The sequence below is a fragment of the Artemia sp. Qi Xiang Cuo genome, chromosome 17, assembly GCF_049724085.1.
Source record: "Artemia sp. Qi Xiang Cuo chromosome 17, ASM4972408v1, whole genome shotgun sequence".
NCBI lineage: Eukaryota > Metazoa > Arthropoda > Branchiopoda > Anostraca > Artemiidae > Artemia > Artemia sp. Qi Xiang Cuo.
In genome coordinates, this window is record NC_142810.1 from 12,965,196 (window position 1) to 12,983,970 (window position 18,775).

An 18,775-nucleotide genomic window follows, 5' to 3' on the forward strand; every position below is an offset into this window, starting at 1 on the left:
TAAAAGTAAGTAAGTAAGTATGACGGCACTAGACCCTTAAGGTCCAAACCGGCGGTGCTGATCTCCGTTTCGTGGCCCTTCAGCCAGGAAGTGCAATGGGGGGGGGCAACCATCCTTTGCTCTAGCACATCCTTCCTGATGACCGTTCACAGAAGTCTCTAGGTACCCATTTAGAGCTGTGTTACCTCTGGATAAGTTTACAGAGTCACCCCACTGACTCGCGTCCCAAACCCACAGAACTAGCCTTGCCAGAGATCGTACCTGTGCCCCTTGGACAATGAATTCTCAACCCAACGTCCTGGCCAGATAATAAATATATATATATATATATATATATATATATATATATATATATATATATATATATATATATATATATATATATATATATATATATATATATATATATAAAAAAAAAATATAACACCAAGGTGCTTCTTATTCAAATTATCAAGTTTTCATTATAGTCCCTCCACCCCCAACAAAAAAAAAGTCCTACGCATGTGCCTGTTACCAATTACAACGTAACTACCAGAAACAAGGATTCAGTACTGTCTAAGAAGTTTCTTTTTAGCTTTAGCATATTGACCTCTACGACATCAGTCTCGGTGGGAGCCCGTATCTAATTTTTTATTCCATTTTCTAAATAGACACAAGATTCTAAGATTCAGAAATCAGACTGTATTTGGAAAGCTATGTGATAATGTTGGGGTGATTTTAACAATTTTTTGGGGGGAAATCTGAGAGAATGAATGGACTAATTTTGGTGAGTTATACTTTCTAAATTCAATTTTTATCCAAATAGGCGCGGGAACAGTTGGCAATACCAGAAAACGTGCTATTCCAGGGATGTCAATTCACAAAATTTAGCGGAAGGGGGTCAAAAATTTCCTCTTTTTTTATAAAGGTACCAAAACAATGTATTTTTCAAAATTTAGACGGGGGAGGGGCATTTGAAAAAATTAAATGCCAAATAAAATAATTCTTTCAAAATTTCTATAGATAATTCAGGCTGTATTTTGACAATTATTTGATAATGTTGGGGTGATTTTGCAAATTTTATCGGAAAAACAATAAATAGACTAAGGGGTGAATTCTGCGACCCACTGTTTGCCTAAGTCTCTGGACCAGGACTTCTGAACCCCAAATAGGGGATCAATTACTAACATTTGATACTATGTACGTTACCTGTTTTTTAATTCTTTTTTTTTTTACTTTCATTCTCTTCCGTTTTTTGCTATATTGTTTGGTTTTCAAGATATTTAGAAGTTCTCGTTTCTTCCAAAATGCGATACATCCTTATTTTTCTCGCTCACATTAACAGTTGAGAAACGTAACTTTTGACACCCGAGTTTGCTGTGGTGTGCGCGTATATTAAGTGGTAAAAAGAATCCATGTAAGAACTGGTCGGTCAAAATAACTGACACGCGTTTTAAAATTTTTCCCTCTCCTCTAAGATTTATGCTATGTATCATAACACCTTATGATTCGCCACATATTTTCAAGTTATAGAATATATTATCAAACTACCGAATATTTATGCAATAGATGGAAAACATAAAGGTTTTGCACCATCCTCTAAAATTTATGTTGTGTAACATACCGCCTTTGGAATACCACATCCAAATGAAATTTACTGTAGCAAATTCTTGCAGCTCAATTTATTATTACAAATTGTCACTTTTCAAAAAAGTCAAATAGCAGCTATTTGATATTTCATCAGTCTCAAGCATAAAGTTCATACCTGACATTTTTTTCACACTTCTGAGACAATTACCAAAAACCGTTCGCTTAGCTGTTTTCAAAGGGATAACAAGCAGGCAATGTATATTCAATCACACTTTGATATTCCTAATCTACATTGCACTGCTGATCCTGCCTTTGATAATTACTTAATAAAAAGATTTGACGATTACCTCAGAAGTGTTAAAATGTCATATACTCGTACTTAATAAAATTCCATTTGGAGATGTCAATAACAAGGCTACATCCAGGAGGGGGGTTAGGGGGTTTGAACCCCACCCTGAAATGTTTTTCCAACTCGTAAAAACATAACCAAAATAAATATAATTTTTTTTTAATGAGTTTATTAAAGCGTTATTTTTGTACCCCCCCCCGAAAAAAATACTGGATACGACCCTAGTCATAAACATCATACATTCTGAGCAGGGGTACCAATTGGGGGGGGGGCATTTATCTCTTCTATATTTGAAAAAATTATTTTTTTTGTATTTTTATTAGCAAAAATTGCAAAAATAAATATGCCCCTCACATTCTCCTGAAGGAATAGGCCAACCATTTTGTTGTGAAAGCATCTAAAAAAGTGCATCTTTATGTTTCAAATTTATAGATTTTCCCGGTGACCATTTTAAGCAATCTGTATTTGCTTAGAACTCCTCTTATTCTCTTTATGTATATGTATTTTTCATTTATTTTTTCTATGGTAGGTTATTTTAGTAGCATTAACTCGAAGGTTAGGCCGTTCTACACCAGGCAACTGATTTGATTCACCAAGCACATTTTTCTAGACCTAGACAAGACCTCTATATCACTTTCCAAGAGGAAATGCGTACAATCTTTTCCAAGAATCCCAGAAGTGGTCATCTTACCTAATTATAAATTTCTCAGAACACAAAATTCTAAGTTTAGCACCCCTTCTTGATTTAATAGTCCTAGGTGGATTCACATTTCAAAACAACGTTTTTAGCTTTGTCAACCATTAAAATGTGTTGAAATAAGAAACCATACCGCTGAAGAATTTAGATGAAAGATTTTCGGGTAAGGGGCTTCCCCGTGTATGGATTGCAGTCCTAGAAGCATGGACCAAGCAAGAATATTAGATAGAGGAGGTGGAAAGGTAAAAGTGTCAAAAATGTGTCGACTGTCCTTGAAACTTGAATGGACCTCTTTACTTATAATCATTTATATTTACATCCTTTTTTTTATTTTCTACCTCTGTTTGCTGGGGGTATTCCTTGTATTTTAATGGGGGATAGCTTTAGATTTATTATGGCTATATTCATTGTGCCATAAACGCCAATGCTAAACATGGCTATACATAATTAAATAGGAACGGATACATGTTTTTATGACTGTATGAATTATACCTGTATTAATCTAACTTAATTACATGTGTCTGCATTAGTTGTACAAAAGTTAATGGGAAATAGCCATATATTTGTTAACGGCATTTGGTTATCCAGATTAATTGTGGCTAAACATAATTTAGTGGGGAACGACTATAGCTATATTTTGGTTATATCAATATGAATTGGTGTTAACCATGGCTATGCATAATGTAATGTTAAATGACCAAAGATTTCTTATGGCTATGTTAGTATTGGTCGGTATTAATCTTGGCTATCCATAATTTAATATGGAATGGCCATAGATTTATTATGACTATATTGATATGAATTTGTGTTAATCATGGCTATGTATAACTTAATGCGAAAAGGCCCTAGATTTATTAAAACTATATCAGTAATAGTCAGTACTAATCATGGATATCCATAGTTTAATGGGGAATGGCCATAGATTGAGTGTGGCTATATTACTATTGATCGGTATTAATCATGGCTGTGCATATTTTAATGGGTAGTGGCCGTACATTTATTATGGTCATACTAATGCTCATAGGTACTTGTCATGGCTATGCATAATTTAACATGGAATGGCCATAGATTTATTATGGCTACATTGATATTTATTGGTGCCAATCATGACCTTGTAAAAATCAATGATGAATGGCCCTTGATATGCGGTACGAATTGTGGCTATGTATAATTTAACGGGAATGACCGTAGATTTATTATGGCTAAATTAGTATTAACAGTATTAATCATTGCTATGCATAATTTAATAAGAATAGCCATACATTTGTTATGACTATATTGGTAATGTCAGAATTATTCCATAGTGATTGTGGCTACATATATTTTAATGGCGAATGGGCATAGCTTTGACATTATTTGAAACTTATTCGCATTAATCTATAGTATCTTTTGTAAGATTAATTAAAAAAAACCTTTTTCCACCAAATAAATTTTTCAAAGAAAAGTAAAGAACTCCGTTAAACAAAAAACGAACAAAAATTAAATAAAATAATCTACCAAGCGTGAAACTACCAAAAAAGAGCATCGATAAATAAATGAAACCCAAAACGAACAGAAATTTCAATAAATAACTGAGTCAAACTCAAAACGAGCAGAAATTAAAATGTGTGGGGCTCAAAACCTCTATGCCTTCCCAAGGCCAGAACATAATTTGCACTTGAGTAATAAATATAAATATTTTTACTTTTATAACTTTAATAAATCAAATAATATTAACATTTTGATTACTAAATGTCAGTATATGTAAATTAAACTGACAATGCACATTCATTTGTATTTTTTTTTTCAGTAAAGAAAAAAAACCGCTTTCTATAAACACCTTATTTGCCCCCAGGGCATAAATTACAACCCTTACCATGAGGGCTGTGAGGGGGTTGTCATCCTGAAAGACCTAATTGCCAGAACTTTCAGCTACGTTAAACAAAATGACTATATCAAAATTTTGATTGGATGTGTTTGGGGAAATGGTGGGCGTGAGATGGGCGTTAGTTGCTCTTCAGTAACTTTCAACTATTATAAAATGCACTAGCCCTTTCAATTTCCAATCGAATGAGCTCATTTGAAGTTTCTACGACAACGCTTTCAATTAAAAACCTTATATGCCCCAGGGCATAACTTACAACCCTTGCCCTGAGGGCTGGGGGAGTGTCATCCTCAAAGACCTAATTTCCAGAATTTTTAACTACGTTGAAGAAAATTGCTATTTGAAAATTTTGATTGTATGGAATTGGGGAAACGGTGGGCGTGAGAGATGGGTTAGTTGCCCTCCAATCACTTCCGACTATTAAAAAGGGCACTAGGCCCTTTCAATTTTCAATCAAGCCTTTTTTGAAGCTTTTGCGTCAAAACTTTCTATAGAAACCTTATATACCCCTGGGCATAACTTACAACCCTTGCCCTGAGGGCTCTGAGGGGATTGTCATTCTCAAAGACATAAGTTCAGGACCTTTCAACTACGTAGAACAAAATGGTTGTCTCAAAATTTTGATTGGATGTGTTTGGAGAAATGGTGGGCGTGAGAGAGGGATTACTTACCCTCCAATCGCTTTCGACTATTAGAAAGGGCACTAGCCGTTTCAATTTGCAATCGAATGATTCCTTTTTGATTTTTTTACGACAACACTTTCTATAAAAAAAACCCTTATATGACCCCAGGGCATAACATACAACCCTTGCCCTGAGAGCTTTAGGGGGATTTTCATGCTCGAAAACATAATTTCCGGGCTTTCTAACTACATTGAACAAAATGGCTATCTCAGAATTTTGATTGCGATGTGTTTGGGGAAATGGTGGGTGTGAGAGGGGTGTTAGTTATCCTCCAATCACTTTCGGCTATTAAAAAGGGCACAAGCCTTTCTAATTTCCAACCGAATGAGCCCTTCTTGAAGTTCTACAACATGACTATCTATAAGAACCTTATGTGCCACAGGGCATAACTTACAACCCTTGCCCCGAGGGCTCTAAGGGGGCTATCATCCTCAAAGACCTAATTTCTAAAACTTTTAACTATGTTGAACAAAATGACTATCTAAGAATTTTGATTGGATGTGTTAGGGGAAAAGGTGGGCGTGAGAGGGGGATTAGTTGCCCTCAAATCACTTTCGACTTTTAAAAAAGGCACTAGCCCTTTGAATTTCTAATCGAATGATCCCTTTTTCAAGTTTTTACGACAAAGCTTTCAATAAAAACCTCATATGCCCTCAGGGCATAACTTATAATCCTTACCCTGAGGGCTGTAGGGGGGAGTGTCATCCTAAAAGATATAATTTCCGGACCTTTCAACTACTTGGAACAAAATGGCTTTCTCAAAATTTTGATTGGGTCTGTTTGGATAAAAGGTGGGCGTGGAAGGGGTGTTAGGTGCCTTCCAATCACTTTTGGCTATAAGGGGTTGTCATCCTCAAAGACACAATTTCTGGACCTTCCAACTTCGTTCAACAAAATGGTTATCTCAAAATTTTGATTGGATGTGTTTGGGGAAAAGAAGGGCGTGAGAGGGGGGTTAGTAACCCTTCAATCACTTTCGACTATAAAAAGGGCACTGGCGCTTTCAATTTGCAATCCAACTAGTCCTTTTTGAAGTTTCTGCAAAAAAGCTCTCTATAAAACCTTATATGACCCCATGACATAACTTACAAACCTTGTATTGAGGGCTATGTCGTAGTGTCCTCATCAAAAACGTAATTGCTATCTGGAAATCAACTACGCTGAACAAAATGGCGATATCAAAATTTTGATTGGATGTGTTTGGGGAAATGGTGGTTGTGGAAGGGGTGTTAGTTGCCTTCCAATCACTTTCGACTATTAAAAAGGGCACAAGCCACTCCAATTTTCAATCGAATGAGTCCTTTTCGAAGTTTCTACGACAACTCCTTCAATACGAAGTGTCCTGGTCTAAAGGAAAAAAAAAATAATACATTGTGCCAACACCGTTCTTTACTTAGGCAGCGCGATTACGCTTCCAATGATTCAAACTACAAATAGAAATATCTCCGCTTCCAAACTATGATCTTTTTTATTTTTAAAAACTATGCCTTAAATCTTGACTCTGATTGGTCAATTACAAGTCCTAGGCTTAAGAACAAACAATTATTCAACCCGACAAATTACAGGCGGAAAATATCAAAGCTGGGTGTTAGAGTCGTGTTTAGTTTATCGCCAAGAGCCATGACAGTAACATGGCTCGGCCATTAAATTTCAGAACAACGTACAGATAAATACATATTATTTTTATTCATAATCTTCAAAATGCAGTTATAGACGGATAAACTGGATTTACAGTTTTAAAAGTCTTTCTATTTCCCAAAAGGTTTCATCCTAGGTCCACATAGTAAGTTGTTGGAAAGTCAAACTTTAGCGTAAAAAGCGAGGCGTTGAGGAGGGGACAGCCCCTTTCATATACGGAATAATTTCTGTTCGTTTTAAGTTTCAACGTCGTTCCTTATTTTCTGTTAAAAAAACTTGTTTTTTTATTTAATTTTTGATCGTTTTTGAATTAATGCAGTTTTTGATATTGGCCCACCGTACATGAATAATTAACACAAAATTTGCGTATAATTTTAGTTTTATTTGGTTGAATGGCTTTCCCGAAACTTGTTTAATTTTATTTACGAACGTTTTTATTAGTAATAAATATACGTAACTTACGAATTAACTTACGTAACGAACTTCTATATTCTTAGATTTGTAATATGTATATTAGGGGGTTCGCCCCCTAGTCAATACCTTGCTCTTTAAGCTTAAGTTTGAATTTTGTTCCAATTCTTTAAAAATAACCCCTTAATCACAAAGGCAGTTAATTAGAATAAATAGCTCTTATGAAAGTACTAAAAAATGTTTAGCGTAAAGAGCGAAGTATTGGCTAGGGGGTGAACCCAATAAAATACGTGATAATTTCTGTTCGTTCTAAGTTTTGATGTTGCTCATTACTTTCAGTTGAAAAACTTCTTTTTTAAATTTAATTTCTGATCTATTTTTAAATAATGCTGGGAAATCCGGCGCCCCCTTCATAGCAAAGTCCCTTCTCCCATGAAAACTTCCTTCATGGAAAGATTCCCCCCGCCCCTACCAGAAAAAATCCCCCCCTGAAAACGTCTGTATACTTCCCAATAACCAATACTATATGTTAACATTGGGTAAAGTTCATAAATTTCAGCCCTTCCCCGGGGGACTTTGGGGGATTAAGTCATCCTAAAAGACCTAGTTATCATATTTTTGACCATGCTGAACAAAATGGCCATCTCAAAATTTTGATCGGGTGACTAAAAAAATGAGCGTGGGAAGGGGCCTAGTTGCCCTCCATTTTTTTTGGTCACTTAAAAAGGGCACTAGAACTTTTAATTTCCGTTACAATGAGCTCTCCCACGATATTTTAGGACCACTGGGTCGATACGATCACCCCTGGAAAAAAAAACAAAAAAAAAAACAAAAAAACACACACATCCGTGATCTTTCTTCTGGCAAAAAATTTAAAATTCCACATTTTTGTAGATAGGTACTTGAAACCTCTACAGTAGGGTTCTCTGATATGCTGAATATGATGGTGTGATTTTCATTAAGGTTCTATAACTTTTAGGGGGTTTTCCCCCCTTTTTTTCTAAAATCAGCCAAATTTTCTCAGGCGCGTTACTTTTGATGGGTACGACTAAACTTGATAAAACTTATATATTTGAAATCAGCATTAAAATCTAATTCTTTTGACGTATCTATTGGTATCAAAATTCCGTTTTTTAGAAGTTCGGTTACCATTGAGCCGGGTCGCTCCTTACTTACAGTTCGTTACCACGAACTGTTTGATGTGTTCGCCGTTTTTTATCAGATGAATGAGGCTGTAATTTATGAAGCTACGTACAACTCTTTCTACTATTGTTGTTGCTTTTATATGTAGATGCTTTTTTTCTTCTTCTTATTTTTTCATTTAAGCTCCATCCTTTTCATTTTTTTTGAAGGCATGTTCTCAGTTCAACAACTAGGTAAATAAAACCGGAAATTTATGAGTCCAGGGTTATGTTAGCTTCAGTTATGTTCCTATGGTTTATAATCTTAGTTTCTTTCTGACCACGAAAATAAACTGGCAATTTCTTTTAATGCATGCCTGTAAACCGGGTGCCACCACAGTCAGTTCCTAAAGTGCTACAATTGCCAAATAAGCGTGATATACAGTGATTTTCGGTGCTCTAGTAAAAAAATTGACTGTAATAGCACTGAAATAATTCTAAAATAGCATTTTCGTGCTATTTTACCAACCCTGGGCGTGTGCTGCAATGCTAAATATAATAAAATAGTGATAAAATAGCACGTATGTGCTAGATGTGGCAACCCTGTCTGTAAATTATTTTTCAAAAATAAACGGCAGGGTCACAAGTTGAAACCCTGCTTTCTGTTGGAGCCAAAACAAAATGGGTTCGTAGCAGAAGCCTTAATTAATTATAATTAATTATTTGTTGTAACCTTCCTCCTAAAATAGGTCAAACCTACAAATTCTACTTCTTATGTGGTCATTATAAGTAAAAGAGGCTGATATTTTGGTTCTTTCTGCTTATATAATACAAAGAAATAATTAATTTTATAAATAAAAAATTGCAACTCAAATAATTTTAAATTGGTGATTATTGTTTATGCCAATCGTTTTCGTGAACACACAGCAATAAAGGGCTTGGCCGACGTAGTGGTCTGAGACCGTAGACGTGCAAACAATAAACAATAAAACTTTAAATGCCAAGCCATTGAAAATATTATCAAGCCAAAGCGACAGTTCTTGGAAATGCAAGGGGGAGGAGGGTTTTTCTCAAATTTTCTGAAGAAAGATGGAAAAAAGTTTAATGTTGGCAATAAACTTTTTCAAAAGTCTAGTGTAGGCGTTTTTTCGTGTCCATTTTTTTATATATAAAAAAAAAAAAATTTCAAAATCTAGAGGGAGCAAGAGTCCCCTGATCCCTCCACAATTGGTACCCCCGTTATCAAGCTATGTCACGCCTAGCTTGTTATTCCGGGCTTAAATGTGCATAGAAATTAGCCTTACGAACCTAGTAATCAAATTATTCGGTTTGTTGGTCAATCCTAAAAAGTTTTAAGATCAATGTTGGTCCGCAAAACTGGTCAAAAATCCATGTATTATACACCAGTATTTACATAATACAGAATCTTTTGGCTTGATAACCCTTATATCTAACCAACACATTGCAGAGATGACAATGTTCGTAATTTTTTTTTGAATTGTTGCTCCTCCCTTATATTAACAATTTATTCCACATTATATGAACGTCGATCTTTAAAAACTTTCACAGAGAGCGTAAACGCTCAGAATGACGAAAATACCAAAGAAATTAATTAATTTAGATATGAAAACAAGCCAAAATTTAAAAGTCAATCTATTTCTAGGTCGCTACCCGTCAACAGCATTGTCTTGCCGACGAAAAACCAAGTATACAGTATATTAAAAGACACGGAAAAGTTCACAACAGGTTAGTTTACTTTTTAATTATTTAGCTGATGATAATACAGGTTTAAAACCTAACAATTTTTTTTAAATATGCAATTGCATCGGCTTTTCTGCTTTCCATTAAATTATTCGGCTTAAACAATGATAATTATTATTATTTTGATTTATTATTATTATTATTAATTATTATTATTTTGATTTTAAGTACCAAACACTGAAAATTGAATCTCATTCTTTATTGTGTGTGTGTGTGTGTGTGTGTGTGTGTGTGTGTGTGTGTGTATGTGTGTGTGTGTGTGTGTGTGTGTGTGTGTGTGTGTGTGTGTGTGTGTGTGTGTGTGTGTGTGTGTGTGTGTGTGTGTGTGTGTGTGTGTGTGTGTGTGTGTGTGTGTGTGTGTGTGTGTGTGTGTGTGTGTGTGTGTGTGTGTGTGTGTGTGTGTGTGTGTGTGTGTGTGTGTGTGTGTGTGTGTGTGTGTGTGTGTGTGTGTGTGTGTGTGTGTGTGTGTGTGTGTGTGTGTGTGTGTGTGTGTGTGTGTGTGTGTGTGTGTGTGTGTGTGTGTGTGTGTGTGTGTGTGTGTGTGTGTGTGTGTGTGTGTGTGTGTGTGTGTGTGTGTGTGTGTGTGTGTGTGTGTGTGTGTGTGTGTGTGTGTGTGTGTGTGTGTGTGTGTGTGTGTGTGTGTGTGTGTGTGTGTGTGTGTGTGTGTGTGTGTGTGTGTGTGTGTGTGTGTGTGTGTGTGTGTGTGTGTGTGTGTGTGTGTGTGTGTGTGTGTGTGTGTGTGTGTGTGTGTGTGTGTGTGTGTGTGTGTGTGTGTGTGTGTGTGTGTGTGTGTGTGTGTGGTGTGTGTGTGTGTGTGTGTGTGTGTGTGTGTGTGTTTTTGTGTGTGTGTGTGTGTTTGTGTGTGTGTTTGTGTCTGTGTCTCTGTGTGTGTGTGTGTGTGTGTGTGTGTGTGTGTGTGTGTGTGTGTGTGTGTTTGTGTGTTTGAGTGTGTGTGTGGTTGTTTGTGTTTGTGTTTATTTGTATGTGTGTGTATGAGTATTTGTGTGTGTGGGTGTGTGTGTGTGTATGTATGTATTTATATGTCTATATGTATGTGTGTGTGTGTGTGTGTGTTACTGTGAATATCCGACATTGGTGAATGTCGCCATTCACGTGAGAATGTCTGAAATACCTTTTTTTCTCCTTGGATTTAGTCAGCTTTGCCAGTCAACTTTTTCATTTTTATGTAAGGTTAGGTTATATTTGGTTTTTAACTCATTTCTGATATTTGTAACCTAATTTAACCTAAATTTAGCTTTTGCCATCAATGCTTGCATAAAACTGAAAAAGCTGATTCGCAAAGCTAATTGAATCCAAGCAGAGAAAAGGGAATTTTGGACATTCACTGGTGAATATCCGAAATTAACCAAATTTTGCACATTCACAGTAACATATATATTTTCAGTTGGCTATTGACATATCATTAAATACCTTATTTTCTTTTTACTCAAACAACACCATCTTTATTGCCTAATTTGCTCAACGATCACATGTAGATGAATTGGTTGTTACAACCGTTTGGTTGGGTTTATCTGTAAACAAGAAAAGATTCACCTTGTTTCCTCTTACTATTCAAAACAGCAACAAAGAAGAGAATTGACGAAACGAAAAACTTAATAATTGTATAACACCCAAATTATTTCAGACATTCTCACGTGAATGGCGACATTCACCAATGTCGGACATTCACAGTAACACACACACACAGACACACACACAGACACACACAGACACACACACAAAGTCACAGAAAGACACAGACACACAAACACATACAGACACACACACACAAAGAGATAAACACCAAGACAGAAACACACACACACACACACACACACACACACACACACACACACACACACACACACACACAGACACACACAGACACACACACATTTCAAAACAGCAGACTATTCAAAACAGCAACAAAGAAGAGAATTGACGAAACGAAAAACTTAATAATTGTATAACACCCAAATAAAAAACCCTAGAAAATTCCGGTTTACGGTATGAATAGACCCAAGATGGTGTCAAGGGGAAAACATGTTCTCACCTTGGTATCCTTGGTGCTTAAAGGGGTTGTTCCGGCGCTTGTATGATAAACGCCCTACAGTTAAAATTGTTCATTCATTGACGCATTATAGAACCGGTTTTTTTTTCGTTAGTTTCTTTCAGCTTAGCGTGAGACAAGACAAAGAGAAGTGACAGAATAGATGGAAAATATATAATTTGGGCTATATATTTGCACATTAGGGGGGTAAAGTATTTGGACAGTGCGGAGTTAGAAAACAATTCTTACTACATAATATGCAGAATGATTGTACCTAAAACCTCAGACATGCAGACCTGCTATACTTTACCCCCCCCCCCTAATGTGCAAATATGTAGCCCAAAGTTAGTTTCTAAACTATCATATTTTTACCTTACTTTGGTATATTTCATTAGGATTGAGTATCAGATAAACATATTAGAAGAACATTATGTAGGGTGTATATCATACAAATACCGTTGTTCCTACTATTTTAGTCGTTTTAGTGAGGAGATGGTTAAAATGTTCCCTACGAATTGAGCCAAAAATATTCGATAGCAATATGCTCTCGATCCATTGTTACGGCTCAGAAAACTAGCATCTTCGCCAACAGTTAGAGAAAAGATTACTGAAGTTAAAGAAAATTTCCTTGTGGCACGTCTTTCCACTTGACACAAGGAGTCGCAAACGAGACTATGGGAGACCTCACAATGTAACCATTAATCACAAAGATGATAACATACCATAAATAAAAGTACCTAGGATATGTCATCCAAATTTATGAAAACTGGCTCTCTAAGGATATCCTCCAGTGGCAGCTTGTGAGATCCAGACGAAGATGCAGGACAGAAAATTCCCTCAAACCCAGCTATACCACCAACCTCTGAAATCTTCGAGCATCTATGCAATTCGAGTCGGAAGGTCTTTGGGCTGCAGCACACCAGAGAATTGACTGGCAGATTTTCTTGGATACCCTAAATGGATCTGGAGGTACAGGAAAACTTGTCTCCTAGGGTTTTTTTGCCCCTTCCTGTACTAGATTTGGAAAATACCTTTTTGGAGGGTATTTTTCATTGAAAATACTTTTTTGGTATGTTTAGGGAAATAGTTGGAAAATGTATATGTTGATTCTTCTTTTAAAACTCACTAACTTATCAGGGTAAAATAATTTGAAGGTTGTCTTAAGGCATGTCAACCCCAGTCTAGCTCACCAAGGGGCATAACGGCAGTTTTAAAGGATGATTGCTTAGTAGCTACTCCGGTAGGAGGGGGTTTAAATGGGAGAAAGGTCAGAAGCTTTGGGTAGGTGCTCAAAGGGGCTCCATAGGATCCTCCCTTGGAAAATCTTATGATTTTTACAGTTGTTCTGTTACGTTTTCAAACAGCAAAATCATACCTAAAATAAAAGTCACCCTAATTAGCCAAAATCAAATGGTTCTAATCATTAAATACATTGGAAAAACTATAATATACATTATATTTCGAGAAAAGGTTGCTGTTTTTTTTGGGGGGGGAGGGGACAAAATAAAGCATAATTAGTGCTATGTCTCTATTCCTGACTTTTCCGAAGCATATTACTGCAGCTAATCTTCCCTAAAATAATTGTGAAATTACGTCATTATCGTGTATTCTTATTTATAATTGTGGAGTCGTCTCATGGAGACAACCTTTTTTCCTCAATGCCTCCAAAACAAAGCAAATGCAGACCAATTATTTGTTTTGACCTAAAATATATTCCAGGGACGATTAAAAGGTACACGAACTAGGAAAAGTTGCCAGCTATCGACAAAGTTGACCGTTGTCTAGCAGCAGAATCTTACTATCAAGCCTCCAAAGTGTCTTGGACTTTAATGATAATTTTCTTTCCAAGTGTGAATTAAAAGTGAAGATTTTAACTGCTCAAAATATTTTAAAATATACATTTCATGAAGGTACGTATGGGTGCAGTATAAATTCATCGAACCAAGTTGTTACTATAAAGCTATCAGTCACTTTTTTTTATAGTTTTATAATCAAACTACTATAAATAGACTCTGCTTGTAGAATATTTGTTTCATATCCATTTAAGCTATCTTTGATATAAATTTCGAAAAACTGTATTATGAGCAACATTTCATAAATCATAAGTTATTCAACAATTATATTTTAAAATATTGTTTGGTGAATTATACTTAAAATATCATGTTATTTTGGGAAATTTAATATATCAGAATTGTTATAAGATATCGTTTCAGCATGAAAGAAATAAACTGTTCCAGCTTTTTCATTTGATTGAGCAATAAAACTTTTTGCGCAAAATAAGTTTTCCAAAAATAGTAAAGTACTCCATAAGCCAAAAATGAAAAAAAAAAAAATAGAATCAAATAATCTACCAAGCATACAACTTCCACAAATCAGGATCAATGAATAAAAGAAACCCAAAGCAAACAGAAATTAAAATAAGTCAAACTCAAAACGAGCAGAAATCAATCTGAGTAGGTTTCTAAACCCTATGCTTTCTAAAAGCTAGAATATAATTTGTACTTTACTGAAAAAATTCAAATGAATTTACTGAAAAAATGTGCATTGCTAGTTTAATATACATAAGCTGATATTTATTCCCTGAAATCTTAATTAATTTTTTTTTCTTAAAGTTATAAAAGTGAAAAAATTTAAAAGAATTTTTTTTCTGTAAAGTACAATAATACACAACCCTTGCCCTTAAATCTGGGGGGGGATTTGTTATCCTCAAAGACAAAATTTCCAGACCTTTCTGATGGGCTGAACAAAATGGCTATATCAAAATTTGCCCTCTCATCACGTTCGACTAATAAAAAAGGCACTAGTCTCTCAGTTTCCAATCGAATGAGTCCATTTTGAAGCACCTACGACAAAACTTTCTATAAAAACCTTATAAGCCCCAAGGGCATAACTTAAGACCCTTGTCCTGAGGGCTATGGGGGGGAGGGTTTTCATCCTTAAAGAAATAATTTCCAAACCCTTCAACTAAGTTGAACAAAATAGTTGATCGGAAATTTTTGGGGAAATAATAGGCGTGGGGGGAGGTGATTCTCCCTCCGATTACTTTCGACTATTAAAAGGGAAACAGCCCTTTCAATTTCCAACCGAAAAAGCCATTTTTGAAGTTTTTACGACAACACTTTCTATAAAAACCTTAAATGCCCAAATAAACTTTCAAATGGGGATAAATCCATTTATTTAGATAGTGAAAAACAGTTACAAAAGTCCAGATATTTCGGTCACATATACAGTGACCGTGTTCAGTAGAAATACGCTTCAGTCGCTGTATATGTGAACGAAATATCTGGACTTTTGTACCTGTTTTTTTCACTGTCTAAATAAATTGATTTATCCCCATTTGAAAGTTTATTTGTTCAAATGTTAATTGGAAGTGTCTGGGGAAATTGTGGGCATGGGGGGGGCATTCGCCCTCCGACCACTTTTGACTATTAATAAGGGCATTAGCCCTGTCAATTCACAATTGAAAGAGTCCTTTTTGAAGTTTCTACGACAACGCTGGCAAACACCTAATTTCCAGAACTTTCAACTATGTTGAACAAAATATCTATCTAAAAATTCTGACTGGATGTGTTTGGGGAAATGGTGGGCGTGAGAGGGGCGTTAGTTGCCTTCACCTTCGACTTCCAATCACTTTTGACTATTAAAAAGGTTCGAACACTGGAACGTTTTATTTTAGTTGTGCTGACTGTAACGTGTTTTATTTAAATTATATTAAAAAATAAACATGCCCAAAATAACCGTGAGAAAAGGGTTAGTTGCCCTCCAATCACTTTTGAGCATTAAAAAGGACACTATCCCTTTGAATTTCCAATCGAATGAGCACTTTTTCAAGTTTCTACGACAAAGATTTCAATAAAAACCTTACTCGCCCCCAGGGCATAACCTACAACCTTAACCCTGAGGGCTCCAGGCGGAGTGTCATCCTCAAAGACCTAATTTCCAGAAATTTCAACTACGTTGAACAAAATGGCTATCTGTTAAATACCCTCCAATCCCTTTCAACTATTAAAAAGGGCATTAGCCCTCTCAATTTCCAATTAAATGGTCCCCTTTTGAAGTTTCTACGACCATACTATCTATAAAAACGTTATATTCCCCCAGGGTATAAATTACAACCTTTGCCCTGGAGGCTCTGGGGGGGGGGGTGTCATCATCAAATACATATTTTCCAGAATTTTCAACTACGTTGAAAAAAATGGCTATCTCAAAAATTTGATTGAATGTGTTTGGGGAAATGGCGGGGGTTGGAGGGGGGTTAGTTACTCTCCGTTCAGTTTCGACTATTAAAAAGGGCACTAGCCATTTCAATTTTCAATCAAATGAGCCCTTTGTGAAGTTTCTACAACAAAACTTTCTATAAAACTGTATATTCCCACAGGGCATAACTTACAACCCTTGTCCTGAGGGTTGTGGGGGGGGGAGAGTTGTCATCCTCAAAGACCTAATTTCCAGAACTTTCATCTGCGTTGAACAATATAAATATCTCTAAATTTTGATTGGATGTGTTTGGGGAAATGGTGGGCGTGAGAGGGGGGTTTGTTGCCCTTCAATCTTTTCTGACTTTTAAAAAGGGCACTAGCCCTTTCAATTTAGAATCTAATGAGCCCTTTTCAAAGTTTCTACGACAACTCTTTCTATAAAAACCTTATATGCCCCCAGGGCATAACTTACAACCCTTGTCCTGAGGGCTGTGGGGAGGGTGTTTCATCCTTAAAGACCTAATTTCCAAAACTTTCAACTACGTTGAACAAAATGGCTACCTAAAAATGATGATTGGATATGTTTGCGGAAAAGGTGGGCATGAGAGGAGGGTTAGTTGCCCTCCAATCACTTTCGGCTATTAAAAAGGCACTAGCCCTTTGAATTTCCAATCGAATTAGCCCTCTTTCAAGTTTCTACGACAAAGCTTTCAATAAAAACCTTATATGCCCCCAGGGTATAACTTACAACCCTTGCCCTGAGGGCTCAAAGGGGGTTGTCAACCTCAATAACCTAATGTCCGGAACTTTCACCTAAGTTGAACAAAATGGCTATCTAAAAGTTCTGATTGGATGTGTTTGGAGAAACGGTGGCATGAGATGGGCGTTAGTTGCCCCCCTATCACTTTCGACTATTAAAAAGGGCACTATCCAATTCAACATTTGATCTAATGAGCCCTTTTGGAAGTTTCTACGACAAGGCTCTCTTTAAAAATCTTGTTTGGCTCCCGGTCATAACTTACCCCCCTTGCCCTGAGGGCTCCAGGGGGGGGGGGTCATCCTCAAAGACATAATTTCCAGAACTCTCAACTACGTTCAACAAAATGGCTATCTCCAAATTTGATTGGATGTGTTTGGGGAAAAGGTTGGCGTTAGAGGGGGGTTAGTTGCCCTCTAATCACTTTCGAGTATTAAAAAGGGCACTAGCCCTTTGAATTTCTAATCGAATGAGCCGTTTTTCAGTTTCTACGACAAAGCTTTCTATAAAAACCTTATATACCCCCTGGGTATAACTTACAACCCTTGTCCTGACAGCTGTGGGCAGGAGTGTCCTCCTAAAAAACATAATTTCTATCTGGAAATCAACTACGTTGAACAAAATGGCTATCTGAAAATTTTAATTGGATGTGTTTGGGGAAATGGTGGGCTTAGAAAGGGTGTTAGTTACCTTCCAGTCACTTTCGACTTTTAAAAAGGTCACTAGTCATTCCAATTTCCAATCGAATGAGCCCTTTTCAAAGCTTCCACTACAACTCCTTTGATACGAAGCGCCCTTGCCTAGAAAAAAATTAAATAATACATTGTGCCAACATCGTTCTTTACTTAGGCAGCACTACTGCGCCGCCTAAGATATAATTTTTGTAAAGTTGGCAAGCCTCGAAATACGGTTACTCTGAATTTAAGGCTATAGCTTAACTCAGTCTAAATCTTTTCGGCGATAATTAAATTAATCAATATTTTTATTTCGATATTTTTAGATAATCGATCAGATGTTTGTTAAAATTAACTCTTTGTGAAAATGTATTAACCAAACATATATAAACATAATTTTTGATTTGGGTCAAACCCCAATCAGAAATTCTTGATTTTGCCAAAGTTCAGCCAAAAACTGTGATTAAAAAGTTTTTTGCTGATATTCTTGTTGAAACTTCGAATATTATCTACAGGATTATTCAAATATGACCTGGGGGGAAGGGCTAGGGTGGGCAAGTGCCTTAGGGTGGTAAAACAAGCTTAAATTGTAATGTTTTGGGTAAAAATTTAAGGTTTACAGTATTGATGGGGCGGCAATGTTTAAAGCTGCCCCCCCCCCACTGAGGAAAAACCTTACTCCGTCTCTTATTTTTTTTCAATGGAGATATAATTTATTCACAAAAAAATAAACAAAAAAGCATGAAGCCCAGTAACCTGGGCTTGTATTGCCACTCCAAAAAAAACTTACATCCACTTACATCAGTGCATTCGGGTTCCCATTTCACAACAAAGCAAAAAAAAAGCATATAAAACATATTAAATATATAGAACTACTTGAAAAAAAAAATATTAGAATTCATAAACGTGCAGGCAATGGTGCCTCAACTGCTCACGGAAGCCAGACCTTTCAGCAATATCCCTAATAGAAGATGGCGTCTGTGACCACAGCACTGGAAGAAT

General features: G+C 36.2%; 1 protein-coding gene across 2 annotated transcripts in view; it reads left to right on the plus strand.

Annotated features, from left to right (window-relative positions):
• The window catches only part of LOC148941904 (BTB/POZ domain-containing protein 6-like), a 79,124-nt gene that overhangs the window by 21,874 nt on the left and 38,475 nt on the right, over positions 1–18,775 (plus strand). For both annotated transcript variants that reach the window (XM_089103016.1, XM_089103017.1), the window contains exon 2: positions 9,996–10,078. In XM_089103016.1, coding sequence (XP_088959142.1) covers positions 9,996–10,078 — 83 coding nt within the window. The remainder of the gene's footprint in view (positions 1–9,995; positions 10,079–18,775) is intronic.